General features: G+C 38.2%; 2 protein-coding genes across 7 annotated transcripts in view; one reads left to right on the top strand and one right to left on the bottom strand.

Annotated features, from left to right (window-relative positions):
* LOC109092696 (centrosomal protein of 89 kDa-like) overlaps positions 1-27,765 on the top strand; it is a 61,449-nt gene that overhangs the window by 23,118 nt on the left and 10,566 nt on the right. For 5 of the 6 annotated variants that reach the window (XM_042727926.1, XM_042727929.1, XM_042727931.1 and 2 more), the window contains 3 exons: positions 124-265; positions 1,165-1,254; positions 27,428-27,597. In XM_042727926.1, the coding sequence (XP_042583860.1) occupies positions 124-265; positions 1,165-1,254; positions 27,428-27,597 (402 nt within the window). The remainder of the gene's footprint in view (positions 1-123; positions 266-1,164; positions 1,255-27,427; positions 27,598-27,765) is intronic. The other variant, XM_042727927.1, reaches the window with a different exon arrangement.
* Positions 10,438-27,635, bottom strand: LOC109093209 (E3 ubiquitin-protein ligase RNF182-like). The gene is made up of 2 exons (XM_042727932.1): positions 27,278-27,635; positions 10,438-11,814 (listed from the first exon to the last, which is right to left on the bottom strand). Exon 2 carries the CDS (start codon positions 11,798-11,800, stop codon positions 11,027-11,029), a length of 774 nt encoding a protein of 257 aa, XP_042583866.1. The 5' UTR covers positions 11,801-11,814; positions 27,278-27,635; the 3' UTR covers positions 10,438-11,026.

Here is a 27,765-nt window from a genome sequence, read left to right on the forward strand (position 1 = left end):
GATTTTCAATACCAGATTTTCAATGTGAATTCAGACCATGTTTTCAGAGCAGTATGTTCTATTATAAACTCACATAAATACTGACTTTTATGTCTTATCCTCTCACTGTCTTTCCCTCCTTAGGAAAGCTCAGAAGCGTATAAGTGTCCTGAAGCAACAGGTTGAAGACTCTTTAGAAAAAGAGCTCATCGCTCATCAGTACCTTGCCAACATTGTCACACTTGCAGAAAGAACCACTCATGAAAGAGACCAGCTCATGCACATGGTACTTCTACAGAAACTCACATGCATGCTGTGCAAGCTGCAATCTGTTTGCTTCTCTATATGTCTTGATATCTGGATCTTGTTAGTTCTGATCTGTGCTCTCTAGCAGCAGTTCATCCAAACAGAACTTTACACCAGACAACTTGGGTAACATAAGATGGTTACAGAGGTTATAGTTGTGCTTTTCATTAATGTGCCAACTGGTAATGATGATCCCTGAAAACTAGTCCTACACCTGATCAAGTTTTTTTTTTTTTTTATTGAAGGTATTAAGTAAATGAAAGAATATTGGAATAATGAATGTTATAGTTACCCATGTGGATGTACCTTATCATTGCACCTCTACCTAAAAACTTAATAACAGTATACGTGACAGAATGAAGTCACAGGCAGCAGATCAGTTGGGCCTTAATTACTGTTTTATGGAAGGTTCACGCACTTCCACATCATGAATGCACAACTCCTCATACTTTATTTTAACTTACAAAGCATGTTTTAACCGTAGACACCATATTCCCTGAATTCATTCACCTTAAGAGTTTACATTCAAACCTTGCATCGAATCATTTCACACAGCAACTTTTGTGTTTGAGGTAGAGCCTTAAGCTTGGGGAATATGAAAGTTTCATGCTCCTCTTTTTCCAAGCAGTGAGCCTCACTGCTGCTCGGGGAAATGTTTGTACTCAACAGAATGTTAGTACCCATGAGTCTAGTCAAACTTTTAAAGATTTGCTCTGCTGCTCTTGCTTTACTGTTTTCCTACTTTTATCAAAGTAACTGGCAACTCTCTCTCTTTCCCCGCTCAATGTCCCTATATGGCTCTCCTCAATGTCCCTCTTTTTCCTCAATCTGCCTCCCTGTAGCTGTGTAACCCTTCCTGTTCCCTTTCGCCATCCTCAGGCTTCAACTCTAGAGAAAGACAAACAGGGCATCCTCACACGCATCATAGAAAGCACTGTCAGCCTGGGAAAACTTCAAGAAAAAGTAAAGGTGAGGCCTGCAATTCACAAACTGCCAGGAAGTAAGTTGAAAGGCTTTGCTTCATTACAGTGAGCTTCAGATTGTAGATTCTAGAAAAATGAATAGAGCAGTCAGTGGTTCTCAACCATACAGCCAGGGCAAACTAGGGGGGGTCTCAGGAAGCCTCCAAAGGGGCCTCCAGATGACTTACAAAAATTTTTTTTTTTGAAGAATAAGGGATCAAAATGTTTTAAAACACCTAGATATAGTATACTTTTGGGCAGATAAAAGTAAAATTAAAGTAAACTTTAACTCAGTATCTGTACTTTGACTTGATTTGATTAATAGACCTGGAAAATTAATGTAAATTAAAATAAAATCTTTACCCTAATCATAACTTCATGAGCATTTGTGTAATAAATGAATTTACCTAGTTCTACCAGGCTCTAAAATATTTGATTGGTTAGAAATTGTAAGTAAAAATATATTTTTTCAATCCTTATCCAGTAACAGCTGGTGAAGTCATGGGGCCTTTGAATATTGTTGTGTATAGTGGGGCTTTTGGAGTCAAAATGTAAGAATCACTGATTGAGAAGATTCACAAACACAAAGACACAAATATAGTACGCTCACAGGTTACACTTCATTTTAATGTGACACAAAAAAGTACTGCGTAGTGTAAATTAACCACACATACTATAGGGTTAAGGTTGGGGTTTGGTTTAGGTTTAGCTGCTTGTAATTACATTATGCACCATTGGCTATTATTTCTATAGCATATGTGATTTGTACTGTAACTGCATCACCTTAAAATAAAGTATTACCCACTCACACAGCAACCTTGAGGTATGTTTGTATGAAGAGCATGCTGAAGGGCAGGAGATAGTTTTTAGCATTGATTGCTTTGCTTTAACATGTTTATGAAAGATTCAACAAGTAGACAGAGTGTCTAAAACACAAACACACACACACAGAATACTGACATGCACACAAAACCCCCCTTATTAAATGACCTTGCCCGTCTGACATATCCAATAAGAGGTCAATCCAGACACACAAGCCCCTCACACTCAGCAGGTCTGTAATTAACATTTCAAATGGAGGGTTATTTCAGTTGTAGAGTGAATGTTTTCCTCTCTTGTTTAACTGCGCTTCAGTTCAGATGCTGCCTGTGTCCATGTGGATAGACCTCTGTGTGATTGGACGGCACTGAATGAAAGTGTCAGTCTATATTTGTGATATTTCCCTGGAGTGAAATCCGCTTCCTGTTTATTTCTACTGCAGTGGATAAAATAGTCCAAAGTAATTTAAGTTTTATTCCATAGACATACAGATAGTACCTATGGTGAATGAGCTATATGGAGGCCCAGAGGTAATCAACTCTTTATCGGCACTTTGTTTTTCAAATTTAGTGAAATTAGACACTGTAAAATATGAGCTATACTGGTAATAGGCAGAATAAGCAGACTAGCCAAAATGTGTAATAAATAATCAAACAATGGTCAAGAGGATGTCCTTATAACTTTGTGAATAGCATGCATTAATCTATGTACTAGAATACTTTTTGAAGTCCTGCTAAAGCTGGTTCTGTCTGGGTGTGGCCATACAGTATGTTATGGAGGGAAGAATTTAGTGCCACACTAAAGCTGTTTATGTATGCTGTTGATTTGAGACTGCTTATGAATATTCTGTAAAGCGTTTTTCACTGGCAGCAAGTGGCGCGGCACTAGATTGTTTCCATTGTAATGAACAAAGCTCTTTACACTGAGCATGCTATGTTGTGTTGTTGATTACAGTGGGATTGCTATAGTTTTGTTGTGTCATGGTGCACTGTTCATTTTTAATGTAGACCCAGTGTAACCCTAGCAGTTGAGAAGGAAACAGTGTGTGTGAGACCTGTATTCTAAACAAGAATATATATATATATATATATTTTTTTTTATCTTACTCCTGCAAATGAATGCCTGTCTGTTGGTGCTGTGATTAGTTTTATTAGTTTTAAAGTCACTGTGTGCAGACCACTGAGCTGTGATATTGCATGGATTAGTTTATTTTCTGTACCACCGGCTGGTCTCATCACAGACAAACAGATTGGCTGTCCTTATATCTGTCCTGATGTGCTCTCTTTTTCCCTCTGTTATTTTCATGTTTTCTGGTCTCTACTTCAGATGTGTCTTCAGCTAAATATTTAGCACATACAGTACTTACACCAATATTCACTTCTTTTTTTTTCTCTTGATTACCATCTGCTTTTTCCTGCTACATCACCAAATGTGTTTTGTGAAGAAAAAGAAAGAAGTTGTATTTTAAATTATATTATCCTCTGTGCAGTATTTGCACTGGTTAATTTACATTTTCTCTGCTCACCTTCCTCCTTTAGCAAGTCGTATGTGTGAGAGAAGTGTGTTGTGAACGTCCTTTAGTCTCTCATACATTAGGGTATGTCACTGTATATTAATGAGAAAATGTACTGAATATCAAAGGCTTTCTCTCACATGTGTATGCACGTTTTACATACAGTACTTAACATGGGTTAAGAAAAGCTTTTACATTAGGGATGCACGATATTATCAGAACGATATCAGAATCAGCCGATAATGCCTTAAAATGTAAAGATGAATAGCTCAAATGTGCTCAGCGTGTGCTAGCGATAAGATCATGTCAACAGTGTGGTCATTCTTGAAACAAACTTTTGCCTGCTGTGATTCATTGTTTTGCTGCATTTAATTTGAGAATACATACAGAATGACGGGTCTTTTGTGCGATAGTGTCAACAGTAACTAGCACTTAAAGTAACAGCAGTAACAGCCTCCCCTGGTGTCCTAATGCCCGACTGTTAAGGCGTTTTAATTCCTTAGGTGGTGCTGTTGGCCTAATTGTAATAAAATGAAAGTAAAATACACAAAAAAACATGAAGATTGCGTTTCTGATTAAATAAAGCAGTAATCAATGTCATAAAATCACAAGTATGCTATGATTTAAAGGTCAGAAGTTAGCTTAAATAAAGATCACACATGACACTTGTAAATTAAAGGGGACATAACACATACAGTTTCGCTCAATGTCATGTTAATCTTGAGTACTTATAGAGTAGTATTGCATCCTTCATATCTCCAAAGAATCTTTGTCATATTTATAAAAGAAAGATACAACTTTATAATTCCCTCTGAAAACAGCCAAGCTTCTGGAGGCGTGTCGTGGGCGGAGCTAAAGAGTCACGAGCACTTGTGCACCGATTGCTAACAAAGCACAGTCAGCTGCCGAAGAAGTTGATAGGCGTGCTCTCGCTCTTGCTCTGGTTGACGTGTGTGCGCTCTTCTGAGAGAAGTGCCCATACAAGGAATTATGCCTTTCATGATGTCATGAAGGGCCATGTTTGAAAAAAAACTTTACGAAACATATGAACCCAGAAGGAGTGTGTTTGGCACAGAAACTCTATCATGCGTTCAAATCAAACCAATCCAAACCATTTTTTAATGAAATTTAAATACAGTGAGCTCAGAATTTTTACAACTTGTTTTAAATCTGTGTAACATAAAAAGAGGGTTTATAAGAAATACCTTAAAAGAAGTCCGTATATCTAATGCAGTAGCTACTTGAGGGAAGTAGTGAATCATTCTTTTTAGTCAAGTCTTTCCAGTGAATCGTGTGATCTTGTTCTCAGAACTGTTCTGAAGGATTCATTCACAAATCCTGCGGTTCTTGAGTTCACCTCAGCGATCTGCTCACAGCAGTTATCAGACCACTGGAGGGTGAGATTATCAGTGGATAACAAGATAAATTTGAATCGCTTTCCCTTATGGCTTTAGAAGACTTATGCATGAGTCATGGGCTATTTTTATGATAGAATTTTCATTTTTGGGTGAATTTTCCCCTATGATTCTCTGTCGCACCTCCGGCTTTCTTTCTTTTTTTTCTTCTTTTTTTCCTCAGTCACCTTTTCTTCTGTTCCCCCTGTTGTGATCTCTCCCTACTTTCCTCCACCGTCAACCCCCCTCTATTTTTCTCTCTATCTCTCCTCCACTCTCTCTGTTTGTCTCTCTCTCTCTTCATCTGTCTGCTGGTGGCTAATTAGAAAGAGCAGATGCTAGACTCATGCAGAGTAAATACTTGCACAAAATCACTAATCACTACCTCACAGAGAAGCACAAGATGTTAAAAAAGTGAGATCAAGCACGTAGAACACAAAACTTAAAAAAAAAAAATCACATTTTATACCAGACAAAAGCAATATGTAAGCAAAGCAACAGCATAACTGCAACAGAAGCTGCTTTCACACTGACAGTGTTGTAGATCAAATCAAAACTGTGAGTATTTCTTTTAATTACAGCAGAAACTATTTTTTATTTAGACCAGGGGTGTCAAACTCAGTTCCTGGAGGGCTGGAGCCCTGCAGAGTTTTGTTCCAACCCTGCTCCAACACACATACCATGTAGTTTTCAAATAAGCCTGAAGGACTTGATTAGTTGGATCAGGTGTGTTTAATTAGAGTTGAATCAAAACTCTGCAGGGCTCTGGCCCTCCAGGAATTGAGTTTGACACCCCAGATTTAGACTTAGACAAGGTCTGCAAGAAAACTAGCTATTTTTGAGGATAAATTGCACAAAGTTACAATAGATAGCATGTCTCTGCAGTTCAGTATCCTAAAAATTGTTCTTGAGTCTGTGTTTACAAGTATTTGTGTGAGAGGACAGGGTACTGTGTGTGCTTGTCTGCGCAAGTGTTCATCACGTGATTCCTTCCCAAAGGGTCAGAATGGCATTCTCTTACCCATCTGAACAAACTGCCATAAGCTTCTGTTCTTCTGTTTCGGCTCTAGACACACACACACACACACACACACACACACACACACACACACACACAGACACAGCATGATATATACATGGTCATTCATAAATTATCTTGTGATCCATATGCAACTCTGTATGGGCACAGGCAATTGTAGTCAGCTGAGAAATATTTGCTGAGTTATTTGCTATTGCATAAGTCCTGCATAGTTATGATTTACCACATATGTCCTCCTAGAATTTTCCTACATACCTCTGAACAGATGGCTGAATAATAGATGAACTGTAGGTGAGTTATGGGTCACCACGAGCAGGCACCATTGTTTGGGGAAAATCAGATAAATTCAGATGGATTTAAACATGGTAAATGTGATGGAGTGCAGCTGATGTCCCTTTACATCAGGGGTTCATAAATGTGTCAGTTGAACCCCCTTGATGAACTAAAGTAATTATTTGAGGTAACATTTATTTGTTTTTTAAATAATGCTAATCCTTCAGAATATACTGAATTTTACAACATCTTTGCATGTTTACTATAAAATGTACTACTATTTTTACCTTTAAACACATTTTTTTATTGCATTTATGGTGGCAAATATATTTATTCATGAAATACATATTCCACCTGGAATTAGCTGAATTACATGCGTTCTAGTGACCTTTTTCAGCAGCAGAAGGGGTTTTCTGTTTCCAGCATGTGAACTCTGTTCTGTGAACACAGAAAAGTTCACATGCTTCCTTCATTCCATCCTGATGCAAGCAGTCTCTATAGTAACAGCAGGAACACTGGAGATTGGCTGATTTGAGTCTTCATGGCTCCTGAGAGCTCTGACAGTATTTGTGCGAAGCTACAGGCTGTTTTTCATATGTACAGTATATGTGTGTGCATGCCTGAGAACAGATGGAAGTAATCACTTCTTTTCTTGTCACTTCAAAAAGAATAAAATATGGCCCTAGTGAAATCAGACAGCAATTTAAACCTTTACAATATACTAGAAAATGAAGCCTTAAACATAATCACAGAGAGGGAGAAAGAAGGGAAGAAGGAAAAAGAGAGAGAGGCTAAAAGAGGGCCAGTTGCAGGCATTGTGTTCTGTAGGGTTATTTTTGAGTCTCTCGCTCTCTCCTGTGCTCTCTCAGGCTGAAGTGATGTGATAGATTGCATGAGATGTGTGCGTGATCTTTTAAGAAAATAGGGCTTCATGCATGGGCTGTGTAGAAAAAACGTGTTTGTGTGATAGTGTGTTCCAGCAAGTGAATGACTAAAAAAGTAATTTATATTTTATATAATTAATAGTAATTTATATTTTAATTAATTAATAGTAATTTATATTTTACTTACTCTGACTGCATCTTTTCAAGTGATATCATCCAGTGATAACACCATTCAAACTTATAGGTCATTTTTTTAGGTATTGCTTTCAAGAACATAAAAATTATTTTCAATTAATATGTAATTTAAATAATGTAAAAATATTTTTTATGTATGATTTTATACAGTTTATTATACAATACTAATGACTTTATAATATGAATTAAATTATATATATATATATATATATATATATATATATATATATATATTATATATATATATAATTTAATTCATATTATAAAGTCAACTAACTAAACAACAAACTAAAATATGTGAAAATAAATATCCTTAAAAATTCAACAAGACACATCTGGAAAATGGAAATCAAATGATCAAATGAAAAAATGTTTCATGGCTTTGTGCTTTATATGGTTTGAAATGTGTTTATATATAAAACACATTTCAAACCATATAAAGCACAAAACCATGAAACATTTTTTCATTTGATCATTTGATTTCCATTTTCCAGATGTGTCTTGTTGAATTTTAAGGATATTTATTTTCACATATTTTAGTTTGTTTTCAAGGGTCTAAATAGTTTTGGGGTCCCCAATAATCATCACCACTTTCTATCCCATCAGCGACTGCCCTGGTGGTCAGTAATGAACTTATACAGTTTCTCACAAGGCACCTCATGAAGTTAATTTGTAACAGAATGACAAGCTCAATAAACCATATAATTCAGTTTCACTGCTCTTAAATCTAAACATGTGCAATGATGCGAAACTCTTGCAAAGCGTGGAGTTGATTTATCTCGAAAATATAGCAATTTGCAGAGCTTGTGATGTGAAAAAGCTTGATGAATTGATCCTGACATGTGGCTAGAGGAACATTGTCACACTTGTTGTCTGTCTGTATTGTCAAAGGGAGAATGTGTCTGCCTCTTCTTGCAATTCACAGAGGCCCATATTGGCGTGCGGTCAGACAGTTTTAAGGACATTAGCCCAGATCTTACACCTTGTGTAAATTAGGCTGCTTAGTGGGGCTTAGCAAACCTCCTTTATGAGCTTTAACAAACACACACACACACACACACACACACACACACACACACACACACACGTTTTCACTGACAACCATCACTCCATTGCCGCTAATTAAGATTTCAGATTTGACTGTACTAGAGGAGCAGTATGGCTAATGGTGCTTTTCCACTGCATGGTACGGCTCAGTACGGTTCACTTTTGGGGGGTTTTCCACTGGGTACAGTACCTGGTACCTGGTACTTTTTTTAGTACCACCTCGGTTGAGGTTCCAAGTGAACTGTACCATTACCAAAATGTGACGTGTAAGCTCTGCTGATCACGGATTGGCCGGAGAAAATCGTCACTACCTGCGTCTCTGAACTTGCGACACAAATTCAAAAGAACCGCTATATTTAAATCAGCACAGCCAGTGAAGGATCGAACGCAACTGTTTTGAATGAGAGCACCTTTTTTTTAACAACCAAAAAGTTTTGTTGTCTGTTGCAGAAGTACAGACGTTCCTCTCGTTGATAGCAGAGGAGCTGATCCAGCGAGAGCTTGATGGGGCGACGTGGAATGAAAACGTTTTTTAAGTAGTCGTGGCAGTAGAGGCGGCGCAACTATAATGACATGTAAATAATCCCGCCCACTCTAAAGCGATAATAAACTGCAGTGGAAATGCAAACCGTGCCGAGCCGAGCCGAGCAGAGTCGTACCACGCAGTGGAAAAGGGCCATAAGACCTCAGGTGCTGCTTGCATGAGTGTTTATAGAGTGGGACAAATAGAGCCGTATCTACTTAAAAACATCTGTTCAAGCAGATTCCAAAATATAAACATTTTTCAAGCAGAGACAAGAAATGATTCACAAAGAACAAGAACTTTTTAATTGGGTGGATGGTTGAATTAATGAGAGAGATCAGGAGGTGGGTGAAAAAGAAGAGGGAACAAGTCTGTGAAAAGGAAGGATGTGAAAGTTCCTACAAGAGGAAAGAATATTGTTTGTAAATTATTCAAAGGTTATTAAAATTCATGCGGCACATTTGCCTGAAACGGCAGAAAAAAAGATTTTGAATATTTGATTGTGTGTATAAATACAGTCCTAAATGGAATTTTGTGACTATGAGGGCTGTTTTTAGATTACACGCTTAGCTGTCCTTCACTGATTGTTAAATTACATTTAGAGAATGTGGTGTTCTGTGATTAGGAGGTGGTCTGATGCTTGATTGCTCAGAAATGTGTTCTCATGACTGAGTTCAATTAAATTGTTGTAAAACCAACCACAGTTCATGCAGATTTTCTTATTGTTTGCAATGTATTGCATAAGCATGTACAAATGCTGGAATTATTCATTGCCAGCAGAGAGCTTGGAAACAGTTCCAGTTTTGATTAAACACAAACCCAAGGTGCTGTGTATTGTTCTAGTATTGACCGACTAAGACGCGTGTGTCAAACTCTGTCTCTAGCTCTAGTTCAGAATGATGAATGGCTCTCATTGGATCTCAAGGTGAAGGCCCCTTAAAGAACCTGCAGGGAGAAGAAACCCCAGGCTTGAAGGATTGCAGAGCCACTGTGCTTGTTGGAGTCAATGTTACCTTTAAAGATATGGATTTTAGATAAAGTTTAAGGTTAAGGTGAAGACTCAGAGCAAAGGTTATATCGAAACACCTATGGATAAGCAAAAAGATTTTGATGAGATTTTTCTTTTACTGCATCACCTCAACTGTAGCTGTGAGATTCACAGTCATGCAGAAAATGGCACTCTCATCAAATGCTCCTAGCTGTAGGCCAGGTATCATTGAGTTTAGATTGCATCTTCCACTCATTTCATGCAATAGCACATGTCCTCCCCCCCTTCCCTGCACTCTAGCACATCCAGTGTTATATGGACTGTTTGTGCTCTGTTATTGAATTCCAGGAGTGTTTTCATTGTGTCAGCTCAGCCAGGAAGTATAGAAGACCATTTCAATTAGTTTGACTTCATCAGTTTGCAATGGGACATTTTTACATTCTGATGTCAGTGAGAGAGAATGAAAAACTGTAGTGTGTAGTGTGACATTGGTTACAGTAATGATTTCCATAGATGGACAGAACAACAACATGGCTCAAATCTCTTTATTTAAAGGCCCCTTCTTACTGTACCTCAGTGGTTCCCCACCTCTTTACTTTGTAATACCTACAGTAGAAGTCTTTAACCAGACAAACTAGTCCAGTCTTAACCTGTAACAGTGCTGCTCATGGAGCCTTTTCATTGAGAACCAGGGCACGCAGTTTATTTCACAGCGATGAAAATCAACCACAATAAAACTTTATTCTTTTGGCCCATCCGCTCTGCCTGGCTGTACACACAAAGTCCAATTGCTCGGCTTTGATTAACTCCCACTCGTGCATTATCATCTGCTCTGCATGGAGAGCATTTCTATGGTCAGCTTTTTTACTTCAGAATGAGCTTGAAGGGTATGTGCAGAAACTGTATTAAGCTAATAGTGTTTCCTCCAGACTGACCTTCCTCTTTAATGCTTGACCCGTCCTCTTATCACAGCTGCTTGTACACATCCCTTCATAGCAAGATGGTACAAGATGCATTTGATTTGCAGCGAGCCTATTTTTATCTCCTGTCTGTATTGTGCGATGATGTAGCCTATGATTTTCACTGGGGCCTGTTTTGTACCAGTCACCCCCTGTTGGAGCAGTCGCACATGCCTTGGCACAGACACTGGCAGAAGCCATAGACCAGACAGACTGTGAGACTGGACGGCACTAGACTCACGCACACAATCCCCAGAGTCACTCTCTGGATCACCAGCAAGTAGATGCCAAGCGGCAGCGAACCGAAATAGAAAAAGCCCAGCAGCCACACCAAGACTCGCGGCACGTGATTGCAGAACTTGGACAGTGCATCTTGGTCCAATGCACCGCTGTTAGATGCTACGGAGACTGAGTCCAGACTGTGGTCGCCGTAGTAGTCAGAGCTGGCATTTTGGCTGGGTGAGCGCTGCTGGTCCCGTTGGACCTCCATGATGGTGATGACCAGGCAGTTGGAGGAGTCGTGGGATGGACTCTCGTTGGAGGACAGGCTCTTGGGCGTCAGCACTACCTCCTTACTGTGGTCCGAACTCCAGGACTTGTCCCGCACGGCCAGACGAGACATGATGTTTGAGTCGTCTGGTAACCCTGCCACTTCATACTCGCTGACCTGCGTCTCGTGGCGGCAGAAAGGGCAGCTGATGGAGCTGGAGCAGTCTCCCATGTCCAGGATCTTATTGAGGCATCTGGCACACACGCGATGCAGGCAGTCCAGAATCTTGGGCTTGCGGCTGTGTGCATTGTAACGCTGGTAGCAGATTTTGCACTCCAACTCATCGTTGGTGGTGCTATTGAGGCTGGTGTTAGTATTGGCGCTGGCATTAGCAGAGCTCTCCTCTGGTCCAGCTTGAGCACAGCTCATCGTGGCTTCATGCTCTGGGGAAACAAAAAAAAAGGATGTTAGTACACAATACGACATCATGCACAGTTACAGTGATGCAGTATAAGATTACAGTGATTTTTAAAGATTTTTTCTTTTGACAAAAGATTTCAATAAATCACATCTATGTATTAGATTTATTGAGTGCCTATGCTTTCTGTGAGATTTATGAGATTTTGTCTCGTTCGAACTCGTTCATCAAAATGAAAAAATCTTTATTCAAGTCATTTTGTTCTTTATGTTCAAAGTTATTTAAAGTATAAAAAGTTATTTACAATACACAGCGTGGTTTCTAATCATATTTTTAGGGGGGGCAACCCTGAGATGTGGGGGGGTCCTGTCCCCCCCAACTCCCCCGGGATTTCCGCCTATGCCTACACAATCTTGATCTTATTCCGAATTAAGAAGTCATTATACAGGTGCATCGCAATAAATTAGAATGTCGTTGAAAAGTTCATTTATTTCAGTAATTCAACTCATATTGTGAAACTTGTGTATTAAATAAATTCAATGCACACAGACTGAAGTAGTTTAAGTCTTTGGTTCTTTTAATTGTTATGATTTTGGGTCACATTTAACAAGAACCCACAAATTCACTTTCTCAACAAATTAGAATATGGTGACATGCCAATCAGCTAATAAACTCAAAACACCTGCAAAGGTTTCCTCAGCCTTCAAAATGGTCTCTCAGTTTGGTTCACTAGGCTACACAATCATGAGGAAGACTGCTGATCTGACAATTGTACAGAAGACAATCATTGACACCCTTCACAAGGAGGATAAACCACAAACATTTATTGCCAAAGAAGCTGGCTGTTCACAGAGTGCTGTATCCAAGCATGTTAACAGAAAGTTGAGTGGAAAGGAAAAAGTGTGGAAGAAAAAGATGCACAACCAACCGAGAGAACCGCAGCCTTATGAGGATTGTCAAGCAAAATCGATTCAAGAATTTGAGTGAACTTCACAAGGAATGGACTGAGGCTGGTGTCAAGGCATACAGACGTGTCAAGGCATTTGGCTACAGTTGTCGTATTCCTCTTGTTAAGCCACTCCTGAACCACAGACAACGTCAGGCCTTAGCCCAGGCCTTACCTGGGCTAAGGAGAAGAAGAACTGGACTGTTGCCCAGTGGTCCAAAGTCCTTTTTTCAGATGAGAGCAAGTTTTGTATTTCATTTGGAAACCAAGGTCATAGAGTCTGGAGGAAGGGTGGAGAAGTTCATAGCCCAAGTTGCTTGAAGTCCAGTGTTAAGTTTCCACAGTCTGTGATGATTTGGGGTGCAATTTCATCTGCTGGTGTTGGTCCATTGTGTTTTTTTAAAACCAAAGTCACTTCACCCGTTTAATAAGAAATTTTGGAGCACTTCATGCTTCCTTCTGCTGACCAGCTTTTTGAAGATGCTGATTTCATTTTCCAGCAGTATTTGGCACCTGCCCACACTGCCAAAAGCACCAAAAGTTGGTTAAATGAACATGGTGTTGGTGTGCTTGACTGGCCAGCAAACTCACCAGACCTGAACCCCACAGAGAATCTATGGGGTATTGTCGAGAGGAAAATGAGAAACAAGAGACCAAAAAATGCAGGTGAGCTGAAGGCCACTGTCAAAGAAACCTGGGCTTCCATACCACCTCAGCAGTGCCACAAACTGATCACCTCCATGCCATGCCGAATTGAGGCAGTAATTAAAGCAAAAGGAGCCCCTACCAAGTATTGAGTACATGTACAGTAAATGAACATACTTTCCAGAAGACCAACAATTCACTAAAAAGGATTTTTTTTATTGATCTTATGAAGTATTCTAATTTGTTGAGATGAATTGGTGGGTTTTTGTTAAATGTGAGCCAAAATCATCACAATTAAAAGAACCAAAGACTTAAACTACTTCAGTCTGTATGCATTGAATTTATTTAACACACAAGTTTCACAATTTGAGTTGAATTACTGAAATAAATTAACTTTTCCACAACATTCTAATTTATTGAGGTGCACCTGTAATGCAGCCAAAGATAATTTACATGGAACATAAATAATTACTTTACCGTCTTTAGTCTTTCATTCATTTTTCAGATGACAGACACAATGAATGGATCGTTCATGAATGACCCATCACTATTGACCAAGAAAATTGGTCTATTTATTTACCTTATTTATTGGATGATGCATCATCATCTTGTAGATGCTAAATTTGTCTCTAAATTTGTTACAGTTTAACAGTAAATGCAGTTTTTAAGGAGTCAATCTGCCCCAATCTCAGCTTGTTAAGTGTCCCTCAGATTTCATAATAGTTTACTGGATTTTCTCCTTATTATTAATCCATGAATATTAGATCTTGATTATTTTTTGTCAGGATAAAACATTTTATCCACCATTTATATCAAGCTGAAATAGGCTGTCGGTAAGAATGAATGACATTATGACAACAGTAAACAAATCTATGGGTTTAGTCACTGTAGGTGATTTCATACATGAATAGGTTCCTACAGTGTGTTATGCAATCATGCATTAGTACATTGTTAGCATGACTGTAATATACTAACACCCATGCTATTAAGTCTTCATAGGAATCTTCCTACTGTGTCACATGGGTGTTTTCAATGTCTCATTCAGTCTGCAAATCTCCAAAGGCCTAATTAGGCTGCTTTGTTAATCACTGTTTGTGAAATTAATTACAGAAAGGAACATGGGATTGACGTGGTGATTTTACTTCATTGTCTTGGGGAGCCAACTGTTTTTGTTTCCTTAATGTCACCCAGCCGTTGTTATACTGAAGGAAGAAACGCCAATTGTTGGAGGAATTAAATAGTGGCCCTTTGGGCAAAGAGCACGCTCCTCCAGCATACAAACCTCTCTCTATTATTAATGACAACAATGCCCATGCATAATTGTATTTCTGAGAGGAATTTGTTTTGCTTTGCTGCAGAAAAATAGCCAGCAGAGAGGTTCTCAACAGAAGCCAAATAAAGAAACATGATTGCAGGCTGTTTAGCATTCAGACTGTATTTGCAGAGCCTTTTCTAGATCACAGATTAACAGACTCACTGTTTCCAGTCCCTTTTCAAATAGTATCATCCATTTTTCAGATGCATATCAGTGTGATTAAAAAAAAAAACATTCAACATTTGCTGGAAATGAGTGTGAATGAGAATGGCAAGCATTGATTGATGTAGTAATGGTAATGTACTGAAGTCTTTGTGACTCCAATGTGTATTGAGGCCTGAAAGCTTTTCTTTATCTCTCTCTCTCTGTTCTTCTTTCCCTTTTTCCTGACAGTAATGACATATGCTATTTTAACATGCTTTTCAGAGGACAGATGTGCTCTGAGTTTTCTTACAGCTTACATTTCAAATCTAATATAAGAAGCTCATTTGTGGCTTAAATGGACAAAACCAATTTGTCATTGTAACTGTATCTCACAAAAAGCATTTGAAATGGGGACCTAATGAATGTCGTGGATTATAAATTATAAATGTTACATAGGCCATTTTATATCACTCAGGAGAGTAGTATGTTGACGTGTACTTGGCGCAGCAATCTTCCTGGAAAACCTGTTAGTAGAAGGTGAGTTAGCACATAATTAATCTACAGTTGAGTGTTTTTCTATTATTGTTGGAATACTCTCTCAACATACAGAGATTCTGCAATGACAAACATCTGAAAAAACATAGGCTAATATTTAATGCATCTCTGTGCTACATAAATACAGGACTACTCAGTCAAAGTCAAAGCAAAGTCAGACACCATTTTGAGAAATGTATTTGAATATTTCTTTGGATACATAAGCCTTACACCTTTCCAGAGGTTTTAACATTAACAATGGACTCTGTTTATGATTTAGCACATTGTTCTTTCACCTTCATGGAAACATTAACCCTACAGAACATTTCTGAGTTGCTCTTGTGGTGAGATGATTTCATGTTCCCTTGTAATTATGTGAGACTGCTGTGAGCCTGACTGCAGGTTTCCTGTTCTTCCAAACTAACAGTGCAATCTAGTTAGTAAACAGGACCATGTAGCAGTCCAGACTGCCGAGTTCACAAATAAATAAAATAGTCTTTTGTTATTGCTGAGTCAAAGCTTGTACTCACACAATGAAGCAGACACATTGTCAGCACACATAGGGAACACCATTTAATTCTCTTATTGCTGTGTGCTTGAGCTGCTTGAGTGATGTCACATATGCGTATAACGACCAGCCCATTCCAACCTACTCTACAATTCAAGCGCTAGGGGTCAATTTATGACCAAGCGGTTGGAGGAGTCATGAGACAATTATTTGATCAGGAATACAGTAAGAACAGCATTACTGTGTAATATTATTTTTCTATTTAAATGTATTTTAAAATGTAATTTATTTCTATGATGAAAGCTGAATTCTTAGGAGCCATTACTCCAGTAGGGTTATTGTTTTCAATACAAAATAAAAAATGTGTTTTTCACAATTCTTTCATGAATAGGAAGTTCAAAGGATAGCATCTCTGCAAACTGTAAAAGGCAGTTTTAACAAGAAGGACATTTATAGTGCTTACGGCCACTGAAAAGCCAGTTTTCTACTACTGGCTGAATGGTAGCCCTACCTTCATGTTTTAACCTGCTTGACAGACTACAAATCTTCCTTCCCACCAAATGCCATTGTGATGTATCCCGATCAATTTTTGGGTGAACTATCCCTTTAAGATAAATTAAAGCCCTTCAGTCACTCTCACACACTGCTTATTGCTTAAACACTTAGCATCTCTAGTGATCATACTCCAGGAGATGTGCAGTGTGTGAATCAAAGCTCATTATTGGAAAGATGTCAGTAAGAGTTCTTTACATCACATACAGCAACACACACAGTCCATTAAGTCGTTTTCAAGTGCAATCACTTGGACTTCTTAAAGGGGTCATATGATGTTACTAAAAAGAACATTATGTTGTGTATTTGGTGTAATGAAATATGTTCATGTGGTTTAAGGTTAAAAAACACATTATTTTCCACATAGTGTACATTATTGTTTCTCCTCTATGCCCTGCCTTTCTGAAATACATTGATTTTTACAAAGCTCATCATTCATAGAGGTGGGGTTTGATGTTGTTGTGTGGTTATATTGTGCGTTGTGATTGGCCAAATACCTCAAGCATGTGACGGAAATGTTACGCCCCTCACTATACTGTGATGCCATCTCCTGGCACGACGAGACAAAACCAATAAAAACCATTACAAACAAAGGATTTGTTGCATCCAGTGGGGACATAATTACTCATTATAATGACTTATACTGTCTTTTTACGCGTTGCGTTGTGCTGTGAGTCAGAACAGCCGGCAGATCAGGAAACAGTCCTCCATAAATTGCGTTGCACAAATCTGAATATTTGGGTCGAACTGTTCTGGAACAGTGTTGTATATACAACTTAACCACAGGATTCTTGTCGTGTCCTCTTTTGGAAGGGCAAACAAAGTAGTTTCGCTTTCACAATGAAACACAGCATCACACATGGCTGACTTGAGTGAGCAGAGGCCGGAGACCTAGAGTGAGCAACCACATGTGATGACCCCGGGCTGGACTCCGCTTTGTCCACGGTGAAGGCCGATCCGGCGATTCACAGTATTTCCTCAGCGACCAGCATAGATCAGTTACGCCTTCTTTCTTTGCGTGAACATTTGGGCGGCGTTATGCAAATCTTCCCACACAGTGATGTAGAGATGTGGGGGCGTGTTAGAACGAGGCGTTTCAGGGGGGTGTGGTTGACTTAACTTTTATAAAGAATATCTATTTTGATTTGAGACTTTAGTCTTTGCAACTTTACAGATCTTTATACACCAAGAGCTTGTAACCCTCCAAAGAGAAAGGAAAAATTGAAATCGCATCATATGACCCCTTTAAATTTAGCCGCATCATTCATCTCACTCTCCAGAGACCTGAGATTCCAAATCAATTCAATTATTTAGACCATCTAGTATATGTAAGATACAAGGTGCAGAGAGAGGGAGAGAAGACTGTGAGTGCTTATCTGTTTTAACAATAAAGGCAATGCTATTTAAAGCTCTGTTCAATCATTTATAGATGATGATTATGAATACCTTATGAATAGTGAACTACCAAGGGAAGCTCACTGGATGCTGGGATCTGCTCTTAAGGCACATGCTGATTTGTTAATATTTCATTACTCAAGGCTGTGGTTTGAAATCCTGCATGACCAATCCTTTATTTCTGAAGACAGACTCACACAAATTCTCATACTGTGCAAAAATGATTAAAACTAAAGTTCTGTATTAGGCTACAGTATATTAGAAGCTAAGTTGACTCTGAATTTCTGGAGTCTGGCATTGAGTGAGTTAAACCAAAGAGGGTGGTGGCTCTGTCTTCCCCTAAACCAAATAAATCCTCATTTTCAGCCAAGTTCATCTTCTGAATAAACCAGACTGAGCTCATCATCTCATAACTGTGACATTTAATATGATCATTCTCTCAATAATAATAATTCTGCATCATTGTGTATTGAATGTGATAATTTACCTCATAAGGTCGGACAGCAAATCTTATAAACAGGCAGTAATGTCTATGTAACATCTTTAATTCTTTTACTTTCAGAGTAGGGATTCAGAGCACAGGAAATAACAGTCTGCTGCTTTTCAATCACTTATAGAAAAGTGGGACAAATTAAGAAATACCTCAGTGACAGACATTCAGTGCTGTCTTTCATGGAACTCTTTATTGATCTCTGAAATTGATAACTGAGATTAAAAATCGTTACATCACAAGTTTACATGGTCTCTTCTCATAATCATGTGTCATTTTGCAGATGTTTTAACTGTGTATTAGGCTCAGGCTGCACATACACACTCTCTTGTGCTATATCTTCACCTTGAATACAGCATTGAGAAAGTGTTTCTCGCTTGCACTGTCCAATTTTTGCTACTTACTGTCATCTCAAAGAGCATGAGACTGAATTCATTTTGCAGCAAGGTCTGCGCAGGTGTAGGGAATCTGAAATGCTTTGTATTGCAATAACATGTTTGTCTCTGTGGAGAGATTACAAGGGAATGAAGGAATGGAGATGAAGATAAAGTTAACTGAGCATTTCAAAAGAAGGTGGAAGTGTATTTTGTTGGGCCCTTTTCAAAAGCAGATTGCAGGTCTGTGCTGCTAATCTATTCTGCCAGTTAAAATAATTGGATCCACACAGTATGTCAGGCCATTTGATTAGGACCATGTCATTATTCCTGTATTCTGAGAACGAGAGAATGAAATGTATTTGCCACCACTGTGACAATCTTCATATGCATACAGGTAAACATTTGGTTCCTGCATTTGTTCAGCTTCTGTCAAGAGGTTAAATGTTTCTTTTTGTGCCTGAGGATGAATGCATGTTATGTGGATTGCATACAGTGTATGCATGTGTATGCGTTCATATATGTATGTGTATGTGTAAAGTAAATTAATTCATAGTTGTGCCATCGTTGTGTTGGCATACTTGTTTAATTTAATTTAGTACTTTTTAGTGAATCAAAAGCACCAACCAGTGTAGTTTATTTCCCAAATGAATGACTCTAATGAGTTGGTTCTTTTTAGTGATTTAAACACAGTAGTTACTGACTATATGTTCAGTGCTTAGTTAAAGATGCACATGATCTGTTTAATATATAGTTAAGTCCAATAATTGGATTATATTTGTGCCACCTCTGAAAAGAGGAGAAAGATTTCATCATTTGGCAATAGAATTCCTATATTTTTTCCAAATGTTTATGTAAAAGTGCGAAATAAATCATTAATAGAACTGTTAATTAACTGAAAAATTACAATGAATCAGAATTGTTTTTATTTCCTGAAGGTGTAAAGCTATCTTTCACTTCCTAAAGATCCCTGCAGATTTCAGTTACAGTAACAGTGTGTTCTCTTACTGTGTGTGTTTGCTTTTGTTTAGCATCTTATCAACCTGTTTACCTGTATTTCTGCCTGTCAGTTATACATGTGTTATATCAGCCTGTCAGAGAGCAGATGCATCTGGGGGTTTGGTGCTTTTGTTAAGGTATGTATTAAAGACATTTTGAATCTATCAAGCCTGAGGGTTTTAATATATTAAAGATTACTCTCTAACACATTAAGGATTGGTATTATCTAGAGGAATGAAACTCAATCTGTCAGAGATTATTGATTCAGGTCTATATTTCTGTAATCTAGCAAAGGCACCTAATACATACCAGGTCTTCATGATCTCATAGACAACTTTAGTGACAGTGCTGAACAAGACAGGCAGAGTGAAGATGCCATAGATCACGTATCCACTTTGTTTGTACGAAACAAGTCCCTATGGAAAGTAGCTGGTGTGTGTGTGTGTCTGTGTGTGTGTGTGTGTGTGTGTGTGTGTGTGTGTGTGTGTGTGTGTGTGTGTGTGTGTTGTTTGTGGCAGCCCTAACTCACAAGACCCTAAGCAGGGCCCTTGGCTTCAAAGATGCTTTTGTAACCAGGATTTGAGGAAAAAAGGCTCTGTAGGTTTGGTGTGGAAGCTAGGTGGGAGATTGGGAATAGATCGAGAGAACGAGTGAAATTTACTTATTTAGATTTTCTACTGAAATTAGGTTTATTTGCAGTTCACAGATGAGCTGAAGAGAAGCACACCTGAAAGTAGCCAATAAGAGCTGCATAGAACACCAGCAAACACATATGCACATCCACATGTTTGATTCTCAGACCTTAGGACATATTATAAATGCAGCCTACCCTGTTCATCACTCTTTTGCTATTATCTTTTCAACTTTCATTTGAAAGAAAACCTCAGTGTTCATCTCTGCATTCTTCAGTAAATTGACCTTAGCCTGGCCCACTTTTCCCTCTGGAATGTGTGGATTCTTTCAAAAGCACAATTTAGTTTGATTACTATAGTCACTAGACTGTCTTGACCCCCTACTGCATGTCAGGGACCTCAGTCACAGCAGCCTTCACATTAGGGATTTCATTTGAAGCATCATGCTCATTATGATTAATCTCCATGATTCAAGTACTAAACAGTGTTAACATCCATTCTGTGATTATTAGATAAATACCATTCAGAGATTGGGGTTAGTGTTTTTTTTTTTTTTTTTTTTTTTTGAAAAGTGAATACATTTAGAATCTTATAAAAGGTTTCTATTTCAAATAAATGCTGTTCTATTGAACTTTCTATTCCTCAAAGCAGTGTTGTAGTCGAGTCACCAACTGTCGAGTCCGAGTCGAGTCTCGAGTCCCAGTGTTCGAGTCCGAGTCCAAGTCCGAGTCACCAAAGAAGAGTCCGAGTCGAGTCCAAGTCGAGTCACCATTACCAGAGTTCGAGTCCGAGTCGAGTCTCGAGTCCCCAGTGTTCGAGTCCGAGTCGAGTCTCGAGCTCCCAGTACCTACATGTCTCCACTCTGGGACCTTCAAAGAACTGATAAAATGTATTGAGTTGGTAGGAATTGAAGTCCATTATATGAAGAAAACATCCTGAAATGTTTTCCTTAAAAAACATAATTTATTTTCCACTGAAGAAAAAAAGCCATGGATATCCTGGATGGCACTGGGAGGAGTAAACGATTAGGAAATTTTCATTTTTGTGTGAACTAATCCTTTAACACTGTATTACAGAAATACACTCAGCGAAAAAAAGAAACGTGCATTTTACAGGACACTGTATTTTAAAGATACTTAAAACGTTAAAATCAATACGATATGCCGAGAGAGAGAGAGAGAGAGAGAGAGAGAGAGAGAGAGAGAGAGAGAGAGTTTGTTTGTGTGTGTGAGAGAGTGAGGGGTGGATGGAGAGCGCGTTTGTGTGTAAGTGACCGAGTGATTTAGCGTGAGTGCGTTTGTGTGTTCAAATGAATATGTGTGTGTGTGTGTGTGTGTGTGTGTGACGGCACACGACTGGTCAGAAAGCAACGTGTAACGTTAGTCTGACATGTTTCTTGTTCACGACACCACAGGATTTTAGGAGTCAAAATTGCGTCATCCATCTGACACAGTGACTATCGCAACAGGCAAAAAAAATTCATGTAATCTGATCTGACATGCACGAGCGTAAAGTGAGTGACGTCAGTGAGTGTGTTGTCAAGCAAAGAGAGCGAGCGGTAGCAGTGTCTGTGAGGGGAAAAAATAGATCCCGGCCGGTCTTGGGCACGAAACAGGAAAAGTGTAACACCTTATATAATTTTTTTTTATAACATATTTTGTCAAAAACAACGTGATGAATGCTCAAGTCCGATTTTATATATCCTCGAGTCCGAGTCCAAGTACGAGTACGAGTCCAGAGAATGGAGTCTCGAGTCGGACTCGAGTCCAGAGAATAGTGACTCGAGTCGGACTCCATCACTGCCTCAAAGAGTGAAGCTAGAAAATTGTATCACAAAACTATTAAGCAGCACAATTGTTTTCTGCAAATAATAATAAGAAAATATAGCTGCAAAAAGCAATTACCGGGGTTCAAGCACTTAAGGCACTTAGTGCCTCATTAAATGTTACACACTTGTTTAGAATCATATGGTGCATATGCTCACCTAGTTTCATGAATCTTTGAGGTTTTGTTTAGAATGTATAGGCGTTTGAGTATAATTGGCCATGTCCCTTTTAAAAGTGACCCTTTTGTAGCTTACCAAAGTGTAAAGTTTACATTTTTTTGATAATTATAGATCTAGAGGTTCCAGAGAATTGTACTGCAGTGGTTTTGAGATGGAGTGAAAAACTTAGGACTAGTTCACAAAAGTAACCTTTTTAAATTATCTTCCATATTTACTCAACAATATTATTGACAGCAGTGGTCCTAGAGACAAAGTTGTTCAGAATGAGAGGATCTATCATATGATATGAAGATCTAGTTTATGTGTTAATATATGACCTTTATTTTACAATTTAAGGTTATTTTCTATAGAAATATTGTGTTTTTGATGCCTTTTTAACTGTTATAGTGTCACCTACAGTATTGTCCGATCTCCATGAAACTTTGCATGCTTATTATGAGTTTTCACCAAGTTCGGGAAAGTTTTGAGTGTTTGTTTGGGTTTTATAGGTTATATACTTGGCCATGCCCCTTTTCTAAATGATCCTGTTATAGCTAACCAAAGGACAAAATTCATTGTTTTTTTTTTTTGATAATTATTAATCTAGAGAGTCCAGAGAATATTACTGCAGTGGTTTGATCGAGATTGAGAGAAAACCTAGGACTAGTTCACAAAAGTAGGTTTTTAACATATTTGTGAATATTTAATGAACGATTTGATTGACAGCATTAGTCCTAGAGGCAAAGTTGTTCAGAATGAGGAGATCTATCATATGATATGAAGATCTAGTGTTTGTGTGAATATATGAACATGTTCTAGCTTCACCTATGGTCTGATCTCCATGAAACTTTGCATACTTGTTAAGAGTCGTCACATGTTTTCACCAAGTTTCATAAAGTTTTGAGTTTTCGTTTAGGTTTTATAGATTTTTGGGTATATTTGGCTATGCCCCTTTTCTAAATGACCATGTTACAGGTAACCAAAGGACAAAATTAAATTATTATTATTTTTTATATATATATATATATATATATATATATATATATATATAAATATATATATATATATATATATATATATATATAATTATTGCTTTAGAGATCTAGAGAATTGCGCTGCAGTGGTTTGATCGAGATTGATTAAAAAAAAAAACTAGGACTAGTTTGCAGAAGTAGGTTTTTAACCCAATTGAGAATAATCAATGAACGATTTTATTGACAGCAGTGGTTCTTGAGGCAAAATTGCTCATTATGAGGAGATCTATCAAATGATATGCATATTATGTGGATGTGTGAAGCACCACATGATTACAGAGTCATAAAACTCCTTAGCACCATCTAGTGGCTAATTTCTTGATTTTTTTTTACAGACCATTAGGGCCATAAGTTGAACATGCCCACCGAGTTTCATTCCAATCGACCTCCATTAACCTTGTCAAATAGGTGCTTAAACTTATTTGGCCAATGGCAGCAATGTTTTTTGAGACACGCAAATGTCCTCATAGACACTCGTGCCACTTTGGATATAGACACAAGTTTTGGAGTCGATCGGACCAACGGCTGCACAGTTATAGTTGTTTTTACGCTTTTCCATATTATAGTGCCGCCAAGTGGCAGAGCTCTGTAATTTTTTTTATTTGACCAAAGATTTAGCTCATACGTGTGTTATCAGTTTGGTGAAGATATCTCATTCCATTCAAGAGTTATGGTTACAATTAGCAATAGGTTAACATTAGCATAGAACGTATTTGCGTACTGTTTTTTTATAATTATTGATATTCACTGTCCAGAGAATATTTCTACAGTGGTTTGGTTCGGATCAGGTGAAAAACCTATAGGACTATTTTCCAAAGAAGGTTTTGGACATAATTAGATTTTGCAGAAAAAACGTACTTCGTAGAACAAATCCACCAATATCAGTTTTGTATGTTGTGACCCAAGGATTACAACGATGTAAAGTTTTTGAGTCTTCGATAAACTGTGTATGAGCTAGGGACAAAAATGTTAGCTGTAGCGCCCTCTTTAGTCCGATTGGGTCGAGTCTTTGGATCTGAGTAGCAAGCAATTCTACTACAATATGACAAAGTTTCAGTGCTCTAGTCTTTACGGTTTGGGCTGCACGATCAGTTTTACCGGAGAAGAATAATAATTTTTAAAAAATCCTTACAATTACAATTGGGTTTCAGCACTACGTGCTGAAGAAAGGTATTTTGAGCACCACATCTGCATATTAGAATTCTGAAGCATCATGCGACACTGAGGATTGGAGTAATTCAGCTTTGCCATTTAAGAAATAAATTACATTTTAAAATATATTAAAATAGAAAACAGTATTTTAAATTGTAATATTTCACAACATTGTTTACTATATTTTTGATTAAATAAACCAAATTAACTTTGACTTTTGAACGATAGACTATATATTCTGTTATTTTCTAAAATATATATTGTGTATTATATAGCAGATGGTAAAACACTTTCTGTTTATTGTTTTTAAAAATCCATTAAATATCATGCTGTCAGCCTGTGAAAGGAAAAGTGCAAGGAAATTCTATCAAAATTAGTAGAGGTGCTAAATGTCATGTTTCAGTTGAGCTTTGGACTGACGGATGGCATTCAGGTGGATAGCAGCAGTGAGACTGCAGTGAACATGAGCCTTAATGAAAACTTTTCCAACATCAGAAGTCTCCAGGCAACCACCATGGTTACAATGGAGTAGTTCATTGAGTCATACTACACCGACGTCTCTACCTTTTATGTCCATACTAACATGAACAAGCCTAATTAAAGAAGTTTAACTCATCTGAAAAGAGACTACAAACCAAAGTCTTATACATTTCTTTTCATATTCAGAAATATATTATATAATACTATATAATATAATATAGTTTTTAATTGTATCATTACAGCATCATTTTCAGAACTATACAGATACAGGACGCTTTCTAGAGAGAGCTAAGGAGATGGAGAGCAAATGATTGCAACAGGACACTGACATGCTCTTTAAAAATGACTATTTAAAATACACAACACATTGGAAAATGTGACTCCAAGAGAACTCCCTTCAAGCCAGTCATGATGAAAATAGTGTGCCTGCTTATTATGTTAATTACAGTAATCTGCAGAGGGCACAAAAAGATGGTCATTGAGGTGTTTTGAGGTCATTTTCTCCTTAAGAATAAAAAAAAGATCTTAAATCTGACCCCTTGTTGAATTACAGTTGACAGGCCAAATTTCCCAAGGGATTCCCTACATTGTTTAGCCTCATTCTGACCACTGCCTAAAAGAACCTGTCCTTGAGTAGGGCCTTTTCAATTTGACAGCACTAGTTTCGGCATAAAATGCCTTAGGAAGAAGTTTTGTAAGGAAAAACAAAAAAGAATACAAAACTCTCTAAAGACAGAAAAACTTAAAAACAGAAGTGAAATATCCAAACTGCAAATGGATGATGCTGCGAATAGCTCCAATTGACAGATTTACCTTGACAGATTTACCTGGATGGTACGAATTTCATGGCTAAATCAGTATAGCAGCACCCGTTATCACAAGCTCAGTTGAATATATCACAATGATATAACTAAAAAATGATATCAAGAACTGAAATCACATTAGCAGATCACCCACTGCAGTCAACCACATGTCACTGAAATCACTTCATGTTGCCACATTTGTTTGCGATATTAGTTCCAGTTCTCCTTAATGGGTGTGTGGTTTGTCTGGTGGCTGCTCAGATATTCTTTGAAAAGATCAAGACAACTCTAATATCTCACTGAGGTTTTGGAAGAAGACAAAGGGAACAGACAACCAGAGAGAGTCTGAATTGCTGTAATTGAATGCTCACACACACATGCACTGAAAGAGCTGTTGACTGCGGCATGTTTGTGTGGAGTGTTATTGATCGATGTGTGAGGGAAAGCTTGGACCTATGTATTCTTAAACCCCATAGAAGACAGTCAAACCTCTTTCTCTTCCAAACACACACACACACACACACACAGACACACACAGATAATCTCTCTCTCCACATGCTAATTCTCTGCTTGAAGCAGATATGATAACACAGGGGGTCTGTTGAAGACATTATTATTGCTAATCAGTGCTCTATACACATACGTATGTTTTTACATTTACATACATGTGGAAATTTTCTTCCTGGTTATTATTAGATGATCATTTGTGAATTCCTCCCTCTGGGTTTTGATCTCTGAAGGAAATCAGATTTGTGCCTGACATCAGTTACCAAGGAGCACAACTCTCAGCATCCACTTATCTGTCGCTCTATTTCTTTCCCATTTATTGCTCTTTTATCCATTTTTTTTCCTCTCCTTGTTTTTCTTTGTGCTTAATTTCTTCTCAGAGATCCATCTCATATCCTGTGTCATATATTTATGATGAGGCATTTATGAACTGAGCCTATCTGACTACTCACGTTCACTCATGCGGCTGTAATTGTCTTATTGCTCTCTGCTATATGAATATGAGTTACATCAACAGGCTGCCTCTCCCTGGAAACCACAGGAGCTGTGCAAATGTGTATGTTTGTTTATCTAAATGGCTCACATCTGTTTTAGCAGCAGACAAGCCAACATCTGTTCCTCTCCATAACGCATCTGCCCTGAGTCTGCGGTTCAGCATATCACTGCAGATCTCTGCTTCATTCATCTAAATTACTGTTTCCTTTCTCCTGTTTTATTCTTAATTGTGTGTGTACACACAGGTTGATTTTTCATCAACAAGGTTGGAAAAGCTTGGGTAAAATATTCCCTCATAAAGGTTTTACGATCTGAAGTATTAAACCATAAATTCAGACCTTCTTCATTGCTTCAGTTTCCTTCCCTTTCCTCTGCGCTCTTCTCTTTCTAGGTAATAATAGTTTCAGTCACTTTTCCTGCATTGCTTAGACTTGATCTAATCCAGACAGATGAAAATGTTTCCACACATAATAGCTCTCTTTTTCTTTTTTAGTCTTACCGTGCTGTGTAGTGTCTTTCTCTGGCTCCTCCAGGGTTGTTTGAGTTATTTTGCTTTCCTTTGTTTCTTTTTTTAGTTTAAGTGATACTCCACCGTTCTTCAGTGCTCTCCAGCGCAACTGTTTTCATATCTCTCTCCTGGCTGCTCTAGGTGTACAAGCAGCAGGCGTCAGCGGGTGTATGCGCTCTGGGTCGGCGTCTGCACGAGCAGGAGGAGGACTTTGCAGGGAAAGCGGCGAATTATCAACGAGAGATCCGGCACCTGCAGAGCCAACTCAGAGACAGGCAGGAACAACTGCACGGAGCTCAGCAGCAAAAGAGGTGATTCTCTCCCTCTCAACATGCACACACACGCACTCTCTCTCCCCTTCGTGCTTTGTGTGAATAGAGGGATGCAGGAGAAGAGGTAAGAGCAGTAGTGGAGCAGCTGTCACAGAGGCACAGACCAATAACAGACAGTGGAGAAAAGGAGAGAGGAGGGGCTCTAGA

The sequence above is a fragment of the Cyprinus carpio genome, chromosome B7 (assembly GCF_018340385.1).
Source record: "Cyprinus carpio isolate SPL01 chromosome B7, ASM1834038v1, whole genome shotgun sequence".
In the NCBI taxonomy this organism is placed as follows: Eukaryota; Metazoa; Chordata; class Actinopteri; order Cypriniformes; family Cyprinidae; genus Cyprinus; species Cyprinus carpio.

Bases quoted from the DNA above. Each gene is read 5' to 3' on its own strand.
- LOC109093209 (XM_042727932.1), bottom strand. From the start codon at position 11,800: ATGAGCTGTGCTCAAGCTGGACCAGAGGAGAGCTCTGCTAATGCCAGC.